The sequence below is a fragment of the Felis catus genome, chromosome D4 (assembly GCF_018350175.1).
Source record: "Felis catus isolate Fca126 chromosome D4, F.catus_Fca126_mat1.0, whole genome shotgun sequence".
NCBI classification, from domain to species: Eukaryota; Metazoa; Chordata; class Mammalia; order Carnivora; family Felidae; genus Felis; species Felis catus.
In genome coordinates this window covers 59,984,954-60,006,238 of record NC_058380.1, presented here as the reverse complement: position 1 = coordinate 60,006,238, position 21,285 = coordinate 59,984,954, and the positions used below count along the sequence as shown (strand labels likewise).

Below are 21,285 nucleotides of genomic sequence, written 5' to 3'. Positions count from 1 at the left end.
TAACTTAATACAGTGACCAAGGGCACAGAGCTAGTAAGTAGTAGAGCCCGGATTTGAACCCAGACAAGATTCAATCGGACTATATTCATCATCACTACTCCATGCTGCTTTCCCATAATAGCTCACACTTGTGCAATGCTAACGACATCCCAGGTACTGTCTTAAATGTTCACATATAATAACTAATTTAGTCCCCACAACAACTCCCTTTACAAAAAGAGAAACTGAGGTACAGAGCATTTAAAATTACCTGAATTTACATAGCCAGTAAAAGGCAGAACTTTGATTTGAACCTAGGGAGGGGGTCTCCAGAGTCTATGTGTTTGTTTTTTTTTTAAGTTTATGTATTTACTTTGAGAAACAGAGAGAGAGAGGCAGAGAGAGGGAGGGAAAGCATCCTAAGCAGGCTCTGCATTGTCAACACAGAGCCTGATGCGGGGCTTGAACTCATGAACTGTGAGATCATGACCTGAGCTGAAATCAAGAGTTGGATGCTTAACAGACTCAGCTACCCAGGTGCCCCCAGACTCCATGTTCGTAAGCACTATGCTAAACTGCCTTCCACTGAGTATTCCAATGTGACATACACTCTGAGAAGACATACACTCTGAGAAGACCCCATTCTCTCTCCTGAAAGGCTGGCGTTCTTTTCATCAGACACCAACCGTCCCCCAGTTCGTCTCGTCTCCCTTCCCCCTTGGCTGTCGTGATTCATCCCACAGCTGACTTGGGTGTTCACAAACAGTTGCCATCTCAGCCAAGATGCTGGCTGAATTTCCTCTCCTTATTCTGTGTTGGGCATTCTTAACCTGGGCTTCCAAGTGGCCTTCAAGGGAACCCAGCGGCTCGCTGAGGTGACAGGCAAACTACGGGGCACGAGTGCGTTCGTTCTGCTGGAACAAGGCCCTCGGGTCCCATCAGATTCTCAGCGTTTCACGATCCTGATTTTCAAGCCTGCCCTGTCTTTTTAAAACTTCTGTTCTTACCAGTTATGTTGCCTGTGCAGGTTTATTTTAAGCCATCTCAACCCTTTTAATGGTGTAAATGGAATGCAGTAGAAAACCATAAACAAATGCATACGATGTTGTCATCCAATCTGACTTTTTAAATCTTCCTGGGTTTGCAAGGAAGGAGTCCCTCTTCAGGGCTCCCCTCACCCTTATCTTCTGAGTAGTTTTTTATTTTTTATTTTTTAACGTTTATTTATTTTTGAGAAAGAGCGACAGAGTGCGAATGAGGGAGGGGCAGAGAGAGAGGGAGACACAGAATCCGAAGCAGGCTCCAGGCTCTGAGCTCTCAGCACAGAGCCTGACTTGGGGCTCGAACTCACAAACCGAGACGTCATGACCTGCACCAAAGTTGGACACTTAACCAACTGAGCCACCCAGGCACCCTTCTTCTGAGTGGTTTTCAGGGTGGCATCTGGGTCCCCACTGCAGCACCTGGAGCACTCACCCTGTGCTCACAGATACCACACCTGTAAGCAGTGCGCCCTGAAAAGGCAAGGGGACACAGGAGTCTGAGAAGAGGTTCCAGGCCGGCCGAGAGCTGGGCAGTAGGGACTTAAAAGCCCTGCCTGGGCCTAAATTTCTCTAGAATGCAAAGGAGAAGGAGGGAAGGTAGCAGAAGATGGAAATAACCCACCGCTGCTCAGCCCGACCCTTCCAGCAGCAGGCCAAGGCTGGGGGCCTATCTCACCAGCAACACTGCGGCCACATGCCCCAGCACCAGAGTCCCTGCCACCTGCCTGTCCTGTTCCCCCCTCCCACCACGTGCTCCACCATGTCCTGTGCCCCTACCAACTGTCCCATCAGGCTCCATCTGTGTGTCCTGTGCGGGCTCCATTAAAAAACAAACAAAAACAAAAACCCAGAAAGAGCCCTGTATTTCGAGTCAGGGCCTAAATGAATTCATTTGTAGATCTTAATAAAAACAATGTCTTAATGCAATGGCCAAGGTAACTAGCCCTCACCTTGGTGCTCAAAGTGTGGTGGTCTGTGTGTACAGGAAAAGCTTCACACTATTAGGTGTTCATTAGAGCTTATTAGGAATTAAGCCTATTGCTTAATAAAATGATTAGAGCTTATTAGAAACAAGGAGCTAATAAGAAATTCCGTATCTCAGAACCCCTCCCAGGCTTCCTGAGCCAGAGTCTGCATTTTAATAAGATCCCAAATGATTCAAATGCTAGAGAGGCCCTAGGATAGAGTGCAAGGACTTTCACTTCTCAAGCTTCCCAAACCCTGGAAAGCACTTGGGTTTTTCTGGAATACACACCCCAATCGGATGACCTGGAACAATTGCTACTTGGGTTCACTGTCCTATCAACAAAAGGGGGTTAATAATACCTGCCCTTCTTCCCTTACAGGATTCCTGAGTTTCAAACAAGATCATGGAATCATTCTATTTATTGCGATGGGGCTGACAGGGGCTGCAGAGTGAGAGGGGGAGCAGAACAGGTGTGGTTTCTGCCGCCACAGAGCTGATGGTTCTGTGGGAAAACATGTTGTAGATGCTGGTTGATGGTTTGTGATTGTCATGGCCATCACTGGGCTTTCATTGGCATACCTGTTTCCTCATTCATCCATTCAATGGTCAGTCATTTATCATCACACGAAATACCTACACTATGCCAAGTTCTGAGCTCTGGAACACTGGTAAAGGAGAAACAAAGGAGCCATAAACCATCTTCAAGAAGCTGTCAGTCCAGTCAGAGATGAGAATGTGAGCAGGTGATTACATTTAGGACACACTATGGCTGGTGCTCTGAGGTCCATTTAGGGGCTGAGGGAATGCAGATAAGGCAATGGAGAGCTTTGCTTTAAAGGATGATTACAAGTTTGCCAACTTAGGAAGGGAGAGAACAGCGTTCCAGACAGAATGAACAGCAGGGCCAAAGACAGACAGTCATGAAGGCACGATGCTTGCACCATGACCAGAAGGTAAGGAGAATTTGCAAGAGTGCCAAGAGATGGTTTTGGGGAAGTAGCTTGGGGCTAGACCTTTGATGGTCCTGGGTTCATTGCCAAGGAATCTGGTAGGAAATGAGGAGTCCCTGTAGGGAGAGGGATAACACAGTCAGAGCTACATTTCCTAAAGATCTACTAACAGCAGCATAGAAGAAAAGGCTTGATGTGGAAAGACTTTTACAAGGCTCTGACAATAGCTCAGGGGAGAGATGGCAAATACTCGATTGGGGTCATGATTGGAGTACTTGTCAACTCCATTCATGGAGACAGAAATGAATGGAAGGAATATTTAGGAAGGCAGGATTGACAGGACTTGACAAAACAAATGGGGTGGTAAAGAGAAAGGAGATCTCTGGCTCGGTGCCTGGGTGGATGGTGTTACTGTTAACCAAGATGGGGGACACCGGAGGAGGACAGGGTGATGAGCCCGCATCAGGCCTGTTGGGTGTGATGTGCCTTTGGGACGCCCTATTGGCTTTGTCTGATTGGCAGGAGTGACAGATGCCTGGAACTGAGGAGAGCAGTCCCAGTGTGACACATGAATGTGGGAATTGTGAGTCTGTAGGGGGTACCTGGACCATGGGAATAAATGGGATCATAGGACGGTGTGGGGTGGAAAGAGAGTAGGGTTGAGAGTGGCACCGCCATTTAAGGGATTTGAAAAGATGAGTTCATTAAGGAGGCTGAGTGATGCCAAGAGGCATTTGCTGCTTCCCTCAGTTCCGGGGGCATGGAGGGCGAACACCCCTGTCGCTGCAACTCATCACCCACCAGAATCACCTCCAGGAATGGCCCTGGAGTCACTGCCCTAGAAGCTCCAGGGTGAGTGGTGGCTCAGGCTGGGGACCCTGAGAAGATGGCTCGAGGTGGGAACACATGGGTGCATGGGCTGGGCTGGCCTCACCCCTTTTCCTCCCCACGCACGGTAACTTCAGCCTTTCACAGACCGGTTTTCCTCTGAGAGAAAAACAAAAGGATGCAAGAAAAGAGACACAGAAGAAGTGCTTGAGTTTGTTTAGTTTTTCAGATCAGGCAAGGACGCAGCACCTCCTAACATTGAAGAAAACCTCCCAGACGTGTCCTAGGTTGACTCCGATGAGCTCATTCTCTCGCTATCATTAAGAGCAAAGAGAGTCTGGTCCTTCCACAATTAACCAAAGGAGGATTTTATAAAACAAAACAAGAGAGAGGAAATGGCCCCAGAATTATGCTCTCTGATTCATGTTTCCCCACAGAAACAGGACTGTGGCTTTAAACTGATAATGGCTCTGAGTAGCCAAATAATTGATCTATTTGGTGTTCTGGCTTTATGTGAAAAGTGAACTGGCCTCTTTAGAAATGTTGGCAGTCTGGCTGGTCTATTAGTAAGACTAAAAAATCAAAACATTGACTGGAAAAGGCCATTATGACTCCTGGACTCAGCAGGAGTCATCGATAGATGATGTCATTTCAGAAATAAGCAAGCCAAGGTCACAAGGCTCCTGGGCAGAGTCAAACTACCCTTAGTGGCCCATCAACACCCTCCTTCGCAGATGAAGTCTGCCAAGGGGACACGGGTCTGAGCCAGGACTGGCTTCATTTTATTAACTTCACTTCTTTGCTCAGCCTGATTCTAGAGGAATGCGATTCTAGAGCCCTTGACGCTCAGCAGGTGATTAAGGCGGGACCTGGTCCTCCCATAAGCACACCCTCTTCCCTTTTCACCCTCTTCCCTTCTTCTGGGTCCTTCTCCACCTCTTCTTACCAACCTCATTCCAGAAGCATCCGCCTGCTGCCCATGCCTGTCTCCAGCTCCCACTACCTTTCCTCTCCCCTCCTTTCTCAGCCAAGCTCTCAGAAATGGCAGGCCTGGTCCCCACATTTTGAGCTCCCATTAGCCTCTGCCTCTTCCACTCACTAACCTAGAAATATCATTGCAGGTACCAAGCACTGGTGAGGGCTTTCCCAGCATCCTCTCCACTTAATCCCCACAGCAACCCATATGAAATAGGTGCTATTATCATCCCCATTGGGCAGAGGAGGAAACTAAGGCTCAGACAGACAGGCTGGGTCACTGGCCCCAGTAAAGCAGTGGCAGATTCCCATTTTTGAACTGTCTGCAATGCCCTGGCCAAAGTCACCCGGGACCACCTGCCAATCCTGGTAGCCCCTTCCCAGTCCCCAGCCCCCTCTGTCTCTCTGCAGCAACTGACATCTCTCCTGGGAAACCACTTTCTCCTGCACCTTCCCTCCTCTTCATGGGGTGGGTTCCCCTGAGTTTCATCCCGGGCACTCCACTTTTCTCATGCTAGCAAGGCTTCCAAGGGAACCTCTGAGCTCTCTTGACTCCAGGTCTACTGGGGACCATCTCGCCCACCCGCTCATAGCCCAAGGTCACTCTAAATGGGTCGCAGAGCTGGGGTAGGAGCCAGGGGTCCTAACCTCCAGGTCAGTCCACCTCCTGTTACTCAGAGCTGACACCACCTACTCCCCATTTTTGCATTTTTGCTGAGTGGCAGGAGTAGGAGGCAGCTGTACCCTGGATGAGGGAGAAGGTGTGAGGCTCTGATAAGGTGGGGTGGAGGTTATTTTTAGAGGACACTGCCTTTCCACTTAGGCTGGGAGCAACTCAGGGGCCAAGACGGTCGAAAATGTGTTTGCAAGTTTGGCTCATTAAAGGGAGTAAATACACCAAACGACAACATTGCTCGCTTTCACTCTGCCTGTTTTATGGCTCAAGTTGATGAGACTCTATTTGTCTTCATTTCCCCTTACTTCTTTCAACGTTTATTTATTTTTGGGACAGAGAGAGACAGAGCATGAACGGGGGAGGGGCAGAGAGAGAGGGAGACACAGAATCGGAAACAGGCTCCAGGCTCTGAGCCATCAGCCCAGAGCCCGACGCGGGGCTCGAACTCACGGACCGCGAGATCGTGACCTGGCTGAAGTCGGACGCCTAACCGACTGCGCCACCCAGGCGCCCCAATTTCCCCTTACTTCTTTATCAGTGAGGCTCTGAGGTGAGTTTAGAGAAAATATATCATAGAAAGTAGACATAAAAATGAAATTTCAGAATGAGGGCGCTATCATCTGAGCAAGGGAAAGTCCTGGACAGCAGATCAAAGAACAGGGGGGCATTGGTGGGGTGCTCAGAGATCCCCAAGACCGGCCTGAGCAGCAAGAAGGGGCAGGCAAGAGGGGAGAAAGGTTAGTGGAGACTGCAGGCCTCCTGGTGTGTCCAGCAGCATGTGACCTTGAGCAGGGGGTTCTGCGGCCCTTGTTAAAATAAATGCCATCATAGGGAGAAAGATGAAGATTTGGGGGATGCTCCCTCTGAGAGCCCAGAACCTGAGTTAGGGTCTGGTTCTGTGATCTGGATAGAGAAAAGCTTGGGCTAGGTCATCTCTAAGAGTCTGAGAGGGTTAAGGCAGAGACCAAGGGCAGGGTCCGTAAGGTATATCAGGAAGCGGCTGGGGGTCTGGCAGGGTGTGATGCTTGGCATGGTTCCAGTTCGTCTCATAGGCACTGTATAGGTGGGGAAACTGAGACCAGGGAGCAGCTGGACTGGAGCCTCTGGTCCTGCCCAGTTCTTTGGGTCTAAAGCTGTTTGAGTCACGTGATGCTTTGCGAGGGTGATGGCTGCTCCCCAGCAGAGGTGCCCGTAAGTACCGTGGGACGCTCTTCCTGGAGGTATAGGGCCCAGGCTATTCCGAGGACCCTAATAGGTCCCAGTATAGGCCTGAGTCAGAGGGACTGCCACAGTGTCCGGTTTCTTTCCACAATGCCTCCGGATGTGCAAGGCTCTGGCCCCAGCGTCCCAGGCCAGAGCCGATGAACAGGTGTGGGGGAGCGCCAGCGGTCAAGAGCGCGCCCTGCTGCTCTCACCGCCAAGACTCCTAGCTTCAGCTCCCGAACCAAACCCCGCCCCTACAAATGGGGAAACTGAGGCCCAGGGAAGGGCAGGGGCTCGCCAAGGCCATCGTGTAACTTGGCGACAGGGAGGCGGCTTCTGCCTCCAGGCGTTTGCCCGCTCTACCTTGGCCCGAAATGCGTGTATGTATCATGGTGCTTTAAACCGCGTCCTCTCGCGCAGTTTCGGAAACTTTTCCTGCCTCAAACAGGCGCAGCCCGAACCCCGGTTCCCCGTCCACCAACCACATACGTCCCACTCCCACCCCCAAACTTTCGGCAGCCGGAGGAGGGGCACGCCTCGGTGCCGGGCTCAGGCGGGCACCTGTCCCCAGCAGAGTATCCGTGGGCGCAGAGCCCCGCCGCCGCGCGGGAGTCGAGCGGCTGGTGGGTGGCGGGGGCGGCCGCTCCTTCAGGACCCCGGCCCCCGCGCCTCTCTGCGAGCGCGCAAGGGTCCTTCTGTCGTTTACAGACACGGCGCCGAGGGCCTGAGAGGAGGGCGCTCTGGCTGGGGCCGGGGGAGCCTAGCGGCGCGGACGTGAGCGCGGGGCTCCGGACCCCGAGACCCCCGGCTCCCCAGCCCCGGAGGCAACCCGAGGCGGCGGCTATTTATAGAGGGAGCCACGCTCAGTCCCTCTTGGCGGCGGCGGCGACAGCTGAATATTTTGCCCAGATATGGCTGGGGCCCCGGCGCGGGGGCAGGGAGCCCCGCGAGCGCGAGGGGTACCCCGGGCCGGGTGGGGGGCTTACCGGGCCGTGGAGCCGCCGGGGCGGGCGCGGGCGCGGGCGACGACGGGGCGAGCGCAGGCGGCAGGCGGACGGGCGCGGGCGGCGGGCGGGCGAGCGAGCGGAGCGCGGGGCTGGACGAGCTCCCGGGCGGCCGCGGGCGGGCGGGCGCTGTGGGCTCCGGGGGTGGGAGTCAGGGGCGGGCCCGGCTCAGCGCTGTCACCGCGCCCCGCCCCGCCCGCCGCCCTCTCCCTCCGCTCGGGGGCGCCGGGCCTCCGCGCGCCGTCCCCGGCCAGGGAGCGACGCCCGCTGGGGGCAGCGCGGGGCAAAGGGGCCGGGCCGCCGGGAAGCTGGGATCCTTCCTTGGACAGGGGGGGTGTGGATAATCGTGAGTCTGAGTCTCTATTTCCCCAGCTGTACCATAAGGAGTTTAAGCAGCAGTGGAGTTATCTGGAACTAAGTGGGTGGATTTTCATTCCTGTGGCGTCTGAGATGTAAGAACCGGCAGGTCTTTGGATGGAGCAAAGCCTGCCAGCCAGCTGTTGCACCTTTACCTCTTTTGACTACAGCAACCACCTGTCCCATCTCACCGGCAGCCCAGCCAGGTCTGGCAGGAGCCTCAGCTTTAATAACGATCATTTTGTGAACAAATAGTTCTAAAAGAGTCGAATGCATTCTCTCTGTACTTGGAATGGAGTGTCCAAAATACCGATTTAAAATACAAAAAAAAAAAAAAAAAAAAAAGTCCCACTTTCTTAAAAGGCTAGTACGTTTTTCAGAACAAACCACTTAAACCCAAATAGAAACTTTGTTTTAATTTTTTAAATGGTTCATAAAAAAGAATTTGTGTGGACAGAAGGTACCGTGTGCAATTGTTATGGGAAAGTTTCTGGTGGGGTAGACCCTAATATAACTCTTTTTACTCCTGGTGTATAGATTACTAATGAGAAACATTCGTTTTTGTTTTTGTGACTCTTGTTTTCCATGAAAATATATTTCTACATTACAAAACTCTCACAGCTGTAAGAGAATGCTCTTTTCAAGGAATATGTGCCATGCATTTTTAAATGAAGCAATGATTTAATATTTCAGATTATTTTTATTTTAAGCCCTTTTGTTGCGGAATCAAACATTTAAGAAAAGTACATACATCCTAAGTGTGCAGGTTCAAAAATTTTTATCACATTGAACACTTGTTGCAAGAAACAACGTTGCCAGCAGCAGCCCAGAAGCCAACCCTCTGGGTCCTGGGTTCCAGCTTCCTCCTAAAATGATCACTTAAGGAAGTTTAAGATTACTCTTACGGTAATCACTTCCTTGCCTGCTTTCCTCCACACTTTGTCTTCATTTGCTCAATTCCACCCTGTGAGATTAACCTGTGTGGTTTCACGTGGCTGTAGTTTGTTTACTTTTATTACCTTAGAGGTTTCCATTGCATGAATACAGCACAGTTTTTTTTTAATCCATTTTACTATTAATGGACATCTGTCTCTAGGTTTTAGCTATTGCCAATAGTGCTGCTGTGAACATTCTTTACTGGCATCCTCCAGCACAAGTGCAAACATCTTCAATAATTGAAATTAACGAAAGTTGAAACATTTTCCCAGTTTTGGTAGGAGTATTAGGATCTCACTGAAATTTGATTTCCGTGGGTTGAGGGCCTTTTCATGTTGATTGGCCAGTTGGATTTCCTCTTTGTAAAATGTTCAAATTTATTGCCATTTTGTTTCTGGATAGTCTTCTGTTTATTGAATATGTTCCAAATACAAATATTCCTCCGTTGTGTGCTTTGCCTTTACACCATCATAATAATGCCTTTTGACAAACCGGTGTTCTTCATTTTAACATAGTCTAGTATATCAGTATTTGCCTTTAGTGTTAGCACTTTGTCCTGTTTAGGACATCTTTCCTACTCCTGGATTATCAGGGTACTTTCCTGTGTTATCTTCCCTCATTAGGCTCTCACGTTTAGGCTTTGAATCCACCTGGAATTGACTTTGAATATGGTATGAGGCAGGGGCCAAGCTTCATTGTTTGTCAAATTGCCCTAGCACCAGATTAATTTTTCACTTACATCAACAACACAATTGCTCTATTTTAAAAAATAATGGAAGCCTTTCTAAAGTCATTGAAACAGAACCCACCTCTTCTTAATCTGTAGGCAATTTGAGGATTTTTGTTGTTTTTGTTGGGGAAAGAAACCATTATAAAATACATTCATACTACTTTGTTTCACTTAAATCTTTGTGTCAGGATATTCTGATTTTATCATCAATGTTTAAATCAGTGGTGTAAGCATTCCTCAATTTTGAATCACTTTTTTTATTAAATATGAATTTTAAAAAGCTAGAAAGATAATTTCAACATGTTTTACATGAAAAACTTCAAATATCTGGTCTTTACCTTCTTTCTGCTCTCACTTTTCCTATATTTTCTCAAATAAAAATAAGCAAATGAGTTTAAGAATGTTTATCTCCAGCCTGGCCTTCTCCCCTGTGAAGACTCCACATTTCTAATAGGTTATGCATATCCTCACACAGTGATCTAGTCCCTTAACTCAGTATGTTTAAATTTTTTTTAATGTTTGTTACTTATTTATGAGAGAGACAGAGAGAGACAGAGAGAGAGACAGAGAGAGAGGGAGAGAGACACACAGAGCATGAGCAGGGGAGGGGCAGAGAGAAGGAGACACAGGATCTGAAGCAGGCTCCAGGCTCTGAGCTGTCAGCACAGAGCCTGATGCGGGGATCGAACTCAGGAACGGCGAGACCATGACCTGAAGTGAGGTGGGGCGCTCAACCGACTGAGTCACCCAGTGGCCTCTAAACTCAGTATGTTTAAAACAAAAAATTTCAGTTTCCCAAATGGAATAAGGGTCATCATCCTAGCCTCTCAGACCGTACAACTTGGCTTCACTTTTTGACACTTTCTTTTTCCTGTCTTTCGGATCTAAAATGTCAGTTCTAATAATTCTAATTAAAAACTTCAAAAGGCCTTTAATTTTTTTCTTGATTCTCATTGCTCCTCTCTTAGTCCAGGGCCTTCCCCCATCATCTTTGGACCACTGATAAGGCCTCCACCTATCCCTCTGTCAAGCCATCCTGCCCATCAATTAGCAAGGACATAATGGGTGCCTGATGTGTTCAAGAGATCATTCTGTCTGTTGTGGAGTACGCAGACAGTGGTATGTTCTGAAGTCCATTGTACGGGCTCACAGGAGCTGCTGGGGTGTCTTTTCCCAGCTCCACATTCAGTGATGTCACATTGTTAGCTGGAACTCAACAATGGTGGAGGTATTTACAACATGGGAATCGTCAGATACTGTGAATCAAGGCTCATTCCCGGCCCACACCCATCAGAACCAATTGTCAAACATTTACCAGTATGTCATCAAAGAGATGAGTAAGACCCCTTCCTCCTTCAAGGAGCTCACAATCTAGCTGGGGAGACGGGTGCGCAGACAACTTGTTATATACTACAAAGCTCAGTGAGGTCTTGATACAAAGAGAGGCGTACTCCAAATGCAACAGGGTAGGAGGGGTACCAGGGAAGGCTTCATGGTCAGCCCGGGATGTCACGGAGGATACTGGCAAACAAAAATGGTGGGGGGTGAAGGATGGGCAGGCTCAGGGAACAGAATAAGCATGGTTAGGAGGGGAGCAAGGCTTGCTGTAGAATATCAATAGTCCTGGGTGTACAGGGAGCCAGACAGGTGCAGTGTGGCTGGTTGAGGAGCCATGGACAATGAGGCTGGGTAGGGAGACTGTGGAAGGTGTAGACACTCTGGGTAGTGATATGCCACTCAAGACTTGGGGTGAGGAATATGCTTTGAGGTTCATCTGGGCTGCTTCTCTACAGCACCACTAGCAATGCTAATGTGCTAAAGACTCAAGATCATCCTCACACAATTGGCTTTGGGATAGACCACTGCGCCAGGGTTAAGTCATAAATTCTCACAATCTAACTATAAAGGAACCCAGCACCATAAAGAAGACATGAATACAAAGGGAAATCCTTCATCTTACGATCATAAAGCCTAGAAATTATAAGGTAGTCAGTTTTTATATTGATAAACATTTTATTCTAATATTACAGTAATAATTCAAGTGCAATTTTCTTTGAAAAGTCAACTCTGTTAAAACAAAACTTGTTAAATATCTTTCATCAAACAGAAGCATATTCTTTTCAATCCCCACAGCAGTCAGAGCCCTGTAGCAGAGATAAGATTTCCTTTTTTTAAGCCTACTACATTTTGTTATTGCTAAAAAAAAATCTGAATTAGTTGTCAAGGTCTCAGAAGCAGTGATTAATTAACTTTTGAAAGCTCTACCAGATACTCTGACATAAAATCATGAATCCAGATATCTGTGTCTGGCAATGATGTGTCCACTAAATAGACCACTACTTTCCGGTCCCAAGGGTTGGCGTTTTCTATAACTGTCTGAACCAGTGCCACCAGAGGTTTCTTCTCCACATGATTTCGAAATACCATCGAAGCCTCCTCAGACCACTGGTTGCACTTCACCCCTACGAGAAAGACAAGGAGTACAAGGATCAGTGAGTGTCAGATGCACCTTTCTTTGATCCATAATAATGGAAAACTGTTAGTTCCAAAGTAGCTGAAACGTACCAGGTTAGACTTGCCTAATTAAAAAACCAAACCAAAGAGTTACCCACTAATCTTAAAACAGTCCAGCTTATCATAGTTCTCCTATTGTGAATGGGGTTATTTCTGTAAACCTTCACCTACAGACACAAGTTTCATGGAGATTTACTGCTGTGTTATAAAATGAAGTTATAGGGGCACCTGGCTGGCTTAGTCAGAAGAGTGTGTGACTTCAGGGTCATGAGTTTGAGCCCCCCTTGGGGTGTAGACATTAAATAAATTTTTTTAATCTAAAAAAAAAAGTGAAGTTATAATAACCACTGCCCATTTCCCTATATAAAGTATAGGTAGATTTAAATGGATAATGGGGATACCCAAGGGGACTAAAATATCAACAGGATCTGTAACATTGTTGTCAACTGCACTCAAATAAAATAAAATATCAATGATATCAGTGCTACACCTCTTATTTACAGATTTTTTTTCCTGATGAACCAGATGTAGTGAAGGATGAGAAGGAGAAAGAGAATTAATATACTTAGAGTATACTGATTTTTAAAAATTATATATAATACCATGGCAAAAGCACTGGATTGAAAGTCTAGAGACCTAATTACCATTCCCAGCTCTTCCTCTGTCAAGTGGTATGGGATTTGGGCAAATCATCTGGTCTCTCAGGTCTCAGTCTATCAGAAAATAAACTGGTTGGACCAGATGAATTGTAAATCCCATGTATTTCTAAAGTCCCTACGACTTTTGAGGGCTCAAGTTAGAGAATTCAAAATTAGGTTTTAAAATGAAATTGAGAGAGTATGTGTTTTTCAGAAAATACTAGTAAACTAACATGAATTAAGTGCACATATACTAGATTCGAGAAACTATACACAGTGCCCTGTAGTGATGGAGATCTGGGAGTTTCACACATCATTTAACAGACCTGCTATCCATATAGTGAGGTGGGCTAAGTTCTCTGAGAACAAGAGAAGCCTAGAGTAGTCCCCAACCTGCTGTTTCCCAACCTTTAACAGCGATAGTTAACAGTACCTAACCCTCCTAGTGTGTGGGAAAAGTCAGTGAAATGGAGTGGCCGATGGAGACCTTTGCCCATAGTAAGCCCCAGTGACAATCAGCCAAGGTGCTGGCGATGGGGATGATGGTGCCATGTACTTGTTCCTCACAGAGACTCCCTCTCTGGACAGTTTGACTGTCATGCTTATGTTAGCAAGACCTGAACATCCAAAAGTGAAAATTAAAAAAAAATGCAATCATTAAATCTGAAGAAACTATTTAGAGGTCTGAGTTCAAAGCAGATCAGTGGTAGACATGCTTGTCTGCAAAATGCTGTTTTTGGTTCATATCTAACTATCATGGGAGTTTCCTGTGAAATCTAGCAGGAAACACAAAGAAAGAAACTGAAAAATACTTCAAAATAACGGTATATATAGATATAGATATCTCCAACAAAAGCTGGTCAAAAATTAAAAGAAAAATGTATATACACACTTCCTTTCGTTTCTGAGATCACTTCCGCTACTGTGCTGAATGGGTGGCACCATGTGGTCACGACCCCCATATCCCAGCAGAGCAGGACACAGACAGTCCTAGATGGCTGGAGGTCTGCATCCCCCTGCCTTTTTCGCCCCCACACCCTCTGCTAATGTTGCTGGACCTCTGCGCAAAGCTTCACTTAAGTACACGTGCTATGTACTGGGGGGATGCACAGAAGAGCCACCAGCATTTGCACTGCTGTCACAAAACTCTAACTGGACAGTATTTTAAAGTGTCCCTGTACACCTGCTAATTTACATCCTCAGATTTTAATAATAATAGTCAATAGGGTGTATGAATGTAGTAAAATCACATACTTGCATGCTGTTAATTACAATGCAACTGGAAACTCACCTGGCCATAAACATGGTCATATTCTATGACCTAGGATGTTTTATAATTGTGGAAACCCATTATGCATTTGTATTATAATATATACAATAAGTTGTCAAATATTAGCTGAGCAATGTGCTCCTCCTATTGGTCGTTTATGTTGTTTCATTGTTTTTGTTTGTTTTGGCTAGTATACACAGCTGCAGGTTTTTTCCTAATGCTACAATAAAAGTATAAATAACCTAAATGCTCAACAAAAGGGAAATAACGATTAAATCAAATCTTTTGCAGCTATTAAAAATCATTACAGGGGTGCCTGGGTGGCTCAGTTGGTTGAACATCCAACTTTGGTTCAGGTCATGGTCTTGAGGTTCGTGAGTCTGAGCCCTGCATTGGACTCTATGCTGACAGCCCAGAGCCTGGAGCCTGCTTTGGATTCTGTGTCTCCCTCTCTTCCTGCCTCTCCCCCACTTATGCTCTGTCCCTCTCTCTCAAAAATAAATAAACATTAAAAAAATCATTATGAAGACCATCAAACAAACACTTAAAAAGTAATTAGGAAAAAAATGCTAAAAATGAAGAAAGCAGCATGCAAGACCATACCTGTCCTGACTACAGCTTTAGAAATATACCCATATGTGAGACCACAGACAGAGAGAAATACGGAAAAATAGAAACAGCAGATATAGTGGAAAGGCATGTCTGTGACAGATCATTACAAATTATTTCTATTATGGTCAGGAAGTTGTTTGGAAAAAAAAAAAGTTAACTCAATAGGCCAGTGACTCTGTACTCCCTAAGTGCCCATGACAAAAGGACAATATAAACCATGTTGTGACTTGAGTTCAAGATCCACAGAAATTACCTGCAAGTTGAGCTGTGACTGCTTGGAATGGCAGCTTTCTGAACATGTCCACTAACGGCTGTACTTTTCTTATGTTGACTAGCTCGTGCTTGCCGTAGTCCAGCTCATACACAGACACCAATCCATTGGTCAGGATTCCTTTTAAAAGCACCCTGTGCCACCTAGATGTGCATTGGATTAAAAAGGAAGAAAAAAAAATACACAAAGTTGACATATGCTTTAAGGGTAACAATTTATGATTAAAAAATTAATGCGAAAGATGTTTATCAAAATATAAAACTGTACTGTCATTGAGGTTTTAAAGAGATTGCTTCTTCTTACTCCAAAGGTTACTATTCTCTGCTTTGCCACCAGCTTACTTGGTGGTATTTCTTCGCTCAACACCCATTCACAGGCCTCAGGGAGCTGCTACAGGAGACCGACACATAAACTAGCAACCACCACTAAGCAGAATCAAACAGATGGAGGCTGATCAGGACAAGGCAAGGAGATCCCTCCACTCTGACAGGGAGACAAAGGTCAGGTCTGGGACAGGGTATGTATGTAAAAGATGGGAAGAGGGAGTAACTGGAACCAGGCCTGGCTGAAGACATGCATGAAAAGAAAAAGCACAGAAGATTCTACAGGGCATGACAGCTGGGAGCAGAGCAAACACCACAGTAGAGCTAGAAGGCAGAATGTGTGAAGGAATGGAAAAGAAAACCAGATGGGGAAGAGGGTGTGGGAAGAGATTACAAAACATTTTGAATGCAAAGGTGACAATTTTAGTTATGCCGAGTGAGGACATTAAAAAACAAAATAAAACAAAACACAAAGTCCAACCCACTGCCTAGAATAAAGAGCCTGGAAAAGATAGGAGAGTAGGGGGGAAGAAGAACATGGTTTCTGATCTGGAGTTCAAGGTGCCAGTCAGAAATTCACATGAATATACTTTTCTCCTCTGGGCCTACATGCATCATCATTACAATTAGAAAAGCTTAGACTTCAAAGTTAAGATATGAAGGACCATATTAAAGTCCTACAGTCTTCGGGTGCCTGGGTGGCTCAGTCAGTTAAGTGTCCAACTCTTGATTACAATTCAGGTCATGATCTCACGGGTTCATGGGATCCAGCCCTAAGCTGGGCTCTGGCTCTGAGCTGACAGCACAGAGCTTGCTTTGGATTCTCTCTCTCTAAATAAATGAGTAAATAAACTTTAAAAAAAAAAAAGTTCTTTAGTGTTGACTACGTGATTGAAGAGTATCATCACACTAAGGAAAGGAAGTTGTTTGTAACATCTAAAAGGTAAGTACCTATGGAGATAGCCTCTGCCCCTGCAAGGTATGAGTCAGGCTCTGCCATGGATAGTGGACTCAGCCATCCTCTGAAACAGATTTATTAGCTATAAGCCACAAGCCCAGTGCAACAGCAGGCCTTTCACTGCAATACACTGCTGGGCTGGGAGCTGGCTAGGCTGGATGGATTCTCCAGCACGCCAGTGGAGAATGGGTACAGGAAACCCACACCGCTGCTATGGGGTAAACTATAGTAAGAAAGCTATGAAGAGGCCAACTTTGGACACTAGTGATTGGGGGTTTGGGGAGGAAACTCCAGAAACCTGTTTCTGAAGGCAGAAGCAAGCCCAAAGTGCAGCAAGCGATAATCCATGAGTCACAACAGGGAGGCGCAAAAAGATATCACAGTAAGTATGTGAGTTTTGGGAACCAACAGACTTAGGCTGGCATCCCCCCACCCCACCCCCAGGATATGTTCCAGCTATGTCACCTTGGGCTCCTATTAAACCTCTCTGAGCCTCAATTATCTCATGTGTAGTATTTAATTTTAACTCACTTGCAGAAATAATATATATAAAGTGCCTAGTACATTACTTGGCACACAATAGGTGCTTGGCAAATGGTAGCCGCCATCGTTATTATATAATAATTATGATAATTATTAAAATGAAGATAAGCTGTGTAAATATAAGCATGTCAGAGAAATTTTCATATGTGGAAATGCCAGTTTGGTGCAGGTTGTTAAATCTGTGTAGGTGCAAAAGGAGATAAAAATCATTTGGTTTCCACCTATAGCACTGTCTTTAAATTGTACAGGGCAAATGCTGGTGGTCTGTGTATAAATGCTGGTGGTTTTAGTGTATAAATACAAGGTACAGAGCAGCGAGGGAAGAGCTACCAGAAGACTTACATGTCACACGTCATGCCCTTCGGTAGCTTTTAATTTTCAACACTAATAGCTTGACTAAAGGTTTCTGTTTGGACTAGTTCACCGATTTCAGTGCAGGGCTGCTTGTGAATCATCAGGAGAGTTTGTGAAAAACACAGATTCTGAAGTTCCACTCCCAGAGACTCTAATTCAGGATGTCTGGGGTGAGGAAGGAGAATCTGCATTTTTAGTAAGTTCCCAGGTTATTCTTAGCCAACGTGGATTTGGAAACGGCTGCAATCAACAGTGTATCTGAAAATTCCTAAGTCTTAATTCACCAGAGTTGGGACCAGGGTTTTTAGTAAATAGTCCTGTGATACAGGCAAGATAGAAACTCTAAACACTTTACACTGATTCAGTTCATGAAGTTTAAGAAAATATTGGACAATCTGTTCTTATATATATGAGACATCCTTGATTATCTAGAAAAAAATTAGCTGGTGAAAGTCCCAGCCCCAGAACAGGACTGTTGGACCCATGTTGGGGGAGGGCCGAGTCTGAAACCCCACACTGAAGGTCTCCGGTTTGGGTTCTCCTGCCCCACAAAACTCTTGCCCTCAAGTAGGATCTCCCCACAGCTAATCACCATCAATCTGCCCCTCAGATTAATAGTTAACACTGGTTTTGTTTTAACCGTGATTAAATTATTCTGTGAAGAGTTCTCACGTAGGCAAATGATGTTCCTGTGTGGAATTAAACCCATGCATGCTTACAGTTGTAAATAACATGACATAGTAAAAATGGTTTTTTGAAAGTGAAAAGCTTGTGACATACAAGCTGAATCCTTTTTAAAATGAGAGCTATGATACTTTTCACTCTTAAGAATTAAAAATTGGTTTTTTTCTCTTATGGGAATAATAAAATTTTCACAAATGTCTATGCTTGATATCTTGAGAATGAACCAAAGCATTTTATTAAAAAAATAATAAAATAAGCAGTTTGACCTTTTAAACTGAGTTCTGGGGTGTGTGTGTGTGTGTGTGTGTGTGTGTGTGTGTGTGTGTGTTGTTTTTGTTGTGGGAGAACAGTTCTTTGTGTTTGTCATCATCAAATAAGCTTGGTCGGTTCCCCTAAGAAAGCTGGCAAAGGAGACGGGACAGGGCTAAGTTGTTCCTTTTTCCAGGACTTTTGTGACCTTGTACTGTGTGGGGTGGAGTACTAGGGATTCACTGGGTTGGAACCAGAATATATTGGAGGGCTTCAGGGAAGGAGGATGTGATCCAAATGGGAAATGTGAAAAAACAGACCAAAGTGCTGCACCAGTGAGTCTCGGCTGGAGAAGTGCACCGTGCATTGCTGCACCATACAGAAGGTGGCACGGCTCTCCAGGAGCAAGTGACAACCTACCTCAAGAAACTTCTAATCCTTAAACAAGTAATTTTTCTTCTGGGAATCTATCTCAGAAATACTCAGAGATGTGAACAGAGATTTATGTTCAATATTATCTAGAATAGTGAAAAATCTGGGAGAAAAAATTACATAACAAGAGAGAATGATAAGTAAATTATGATTTCTCTATATGATGGACTATTATTCAGCCTTAAAAATGTTTATGAAGACATTTTATCACATGGAAAAATGTTCACAGGATTATGTGAGGTGAAAAAAGTAGGTGTGGAATTATATTTACTAATAATACTACACCAACTGTATGAATATATGTAGAAACGAATGAGAAGAAATACATGAATAGTTTAACAAGGGTTCTGTCCGGTTGGAGGATTTTCTTATATATTTTTGCATTTTTCTAAATCTTCTACAATAAGTATTTGTTTTTAAAATTTAAAAGTTATTCAACCAAAAAGCCATTATTTCCTAAAGAAACAACAACGTTTTGTCTAATAGAAAAACAAAAACCTTCATTTTAAACCTTCATTTTAGATATTTAACAGGAATTTAATATATGGTGACTAGATTTTTAGATAAATGACATCATGTCAAATATTAAAAGACTGCACAATTCATTAGTCTCGCTTCACATTCAAAATTTCCCTAAGTGCAGTTCAAAGTCCCCCTGCAGAGATTAAGGACTCTTGGTATCACTCCACACATTTTTCGTAGTCGGATCACACGCTCTGTCCAAGGACCTACTTGTTTTCCACTTTGGCAGCATACACTTGGTCTTTTTCCACGGCTACGTGGCGCTCCTCAGACACACTGTAATACAGAATCATCTCCTCCATCAGAACTTCCAGCTTATGTATCTCTTGCCATGGCTGGATGACGAAGTAGCCCGGGTGACAGGCCACAGGCACGTACACATCCATGTGCTCCCCCGGCTTCGACAAGTGGACGGGAGGGGGGAGTTCCTCTGTGGAGAAAGAGCCGGTGTGGTCCACCACGGACTTCTTGATGACGTCTGTGAGGCTCTTTCTCAGATTCTCTCCAGCGGTGCCTGGAATGGGGGTGCCACCGCCTTTGCTGTGGGGAGAGCTAGCTCCACTGGATATGGCACTCAAAAACACATCCTTCTGATGCTTCCACAAGTCTGCATTTGTAATCTGGCGATTAATACTGTGGTGAGGATCAGGGAAGTTCTTAGGGGTGAATAAATAAATGTGTGAGATCCCTCTGGTTTCGTCCACTTTTGTAACCTATGGAAAACACACAAGGCATTTCAAGGAATCCCAGTTCACCATAATATTAACCTTAAATATGAAAACACAGTATTTTACAAGGAACCCAACTTGCTAAAATTCATTTTATTTAAGGTAAGATAAATGATCTATCACAGCCACAGCAGTGAATAGGCTCTTAAGTCCAAGACGCCAGCAGCTGGCTTATGGAAATGAAAACTTTATTAACCTCTAAAAACCGAGGATACCTTAAAACTCACTAGAGGTCATTATCACTGAGATGGAGTCTGCATACCATCGGTAAAAACTCTTTTTATTGATGACATTTAAGAACACTCAAAGTAAAAGGAACAGTATGATGCACCCTCAAGGGCTCATCTCCCAGCTTCAACAATAAAAAATAATCACAAAAATGGCAAAAGTGTTCCATATGCATTCTACCTATGCTGGTGCACCCACACTGGGAAGTGAAGGAGAAAGCTTTGACATTCACCATACCCTTGGGGACCTTGGCCTAAATGCCTTGTTTGGTCATAGTATCTACCCTCACCCTTTATCCCTTCCCCAGTTACATGGGAGGAACCAGGGGAGAAAAAGGAAAAAAGCTCCACTGAACAGGTCAAAACTGCAGCTTTGCCCCTTCTGTCCAGGAGACCTTTGGCTACCTTTCTACCTCTTTTCTGCCAGAGGGATCACTGTTATATGGGAATGCCACACACTGACACCTGGGACTGGACAGCTGTGTGTCCCAAAGGGCTGGCTGCCTGGTAATTCTTACCAGCTCCTCCGGTTTACCCTGGGAAGGACAAAAATGAGACACTTCCAGCCACACTGATCTCTTATCAAAAAGGGCCACGAAAGAAAGGCAGGAACAGAGGTCTCAGACAGGGAGACAAGGCAATCCATCTACAGTAATTTGCTTAAAAATATTTTTCCTAGCAAGATGGATCTATTTAAATTAATTAACATTTCAAAGTGCTAATGAATGAATGACTGCTAATTTATTTTGCTATTTATGATACAGAAGTACCATTTCAAAGATCAACCATTAAAAAATATTTTTATTGAGTACCCAATACTCTGGCTTTAAGAGCTTAAAACATAGTTGATAAAACAATATTCATTTATCATACGGCAATTGAAGAATATAAAATGGTAATTAAGTGTGTAATTGTATAAACATAGGAAAATCCCTGTGAACCAGAATAATTTGGAGATTTTCATGAAGATATTTCTCAAGGACATTTCACTGTTTAATGCTTATAGAAAATAGCATTGTTCATTAGTTAAAACAAAAATATCTTATGTTTTTATACTTGGAAATAAAAATAATGTTTTGATACAAAGATGCAAAAGTACAAAAAAATAGGAGCTAGTGAAATAAAACAGTTTAAACTTTTAACAGGCAGGAAACAAGATTATGATCAAATTATTTGCTTGTAATCTATTATACTTTTGAAAAAAAAAGAAACAGAAGACTTATTTGAATGACCTTTACAAACATTTATCAAGAGATATATGGTCCCTCTGTTGGGAATTTAATTCCTTATCATGGAGCAAAATAGGAGCAGA

The 21,285-nt window shown here is 44.8% G+C and overlaps 2 protein-coding genes across 5 annotated transcripts in view; both read right to left on the bottom strand.

The window, feature by feature from the left end:
• TMOD1 (tropomodulin 1) overlaps positions 1-7,749 on the bottom strand; it is an 87,845-nt gene extending 80,096 nt beyond the window's left edge. Inside the window, exon 1 of the mRNA XM_023242477.2 lies at positions 7,608-7,749. The gene's annotated coding sequence lies outside the window, so the exon portion shown is untranslated. The remainder of the gene's footprint in view (positions 1-7,607) is intronic.
• Positions 7,750-11,641: 3,892 nt separating this feature from the next.
• TDRD7 (tudor domain containing 7) overlaps positions 11,642-21,285 on the bottom strand; it is a 77,268-nt gene continuing 67,624 nt past the window's right edge. For all 4 annotated transcript variants that reach the window (XM_023242473.2, XM_023242472.2, XM_045042640.1 and 1 more), the window contains 3 exons: positions 19,229-19,731; positions 14,936-15,096; positions 11,642-12,110 (listed from right to left, as the gene is read on the bottom strand). In XM_023242473.2, the coding sequence (XP_023098241.1) occupies positions 11,890-12,110; positions 14,936-15,096; positions 19,229-19,731 (885 nt within the window). In that variant the 3' untranslated portion in view covers positions 11,642-11,889. The remainder of the gene's footprint in view (positions 12,111-14,935; positions 15,097-19,228; positions 19,732-21,285) is intronic.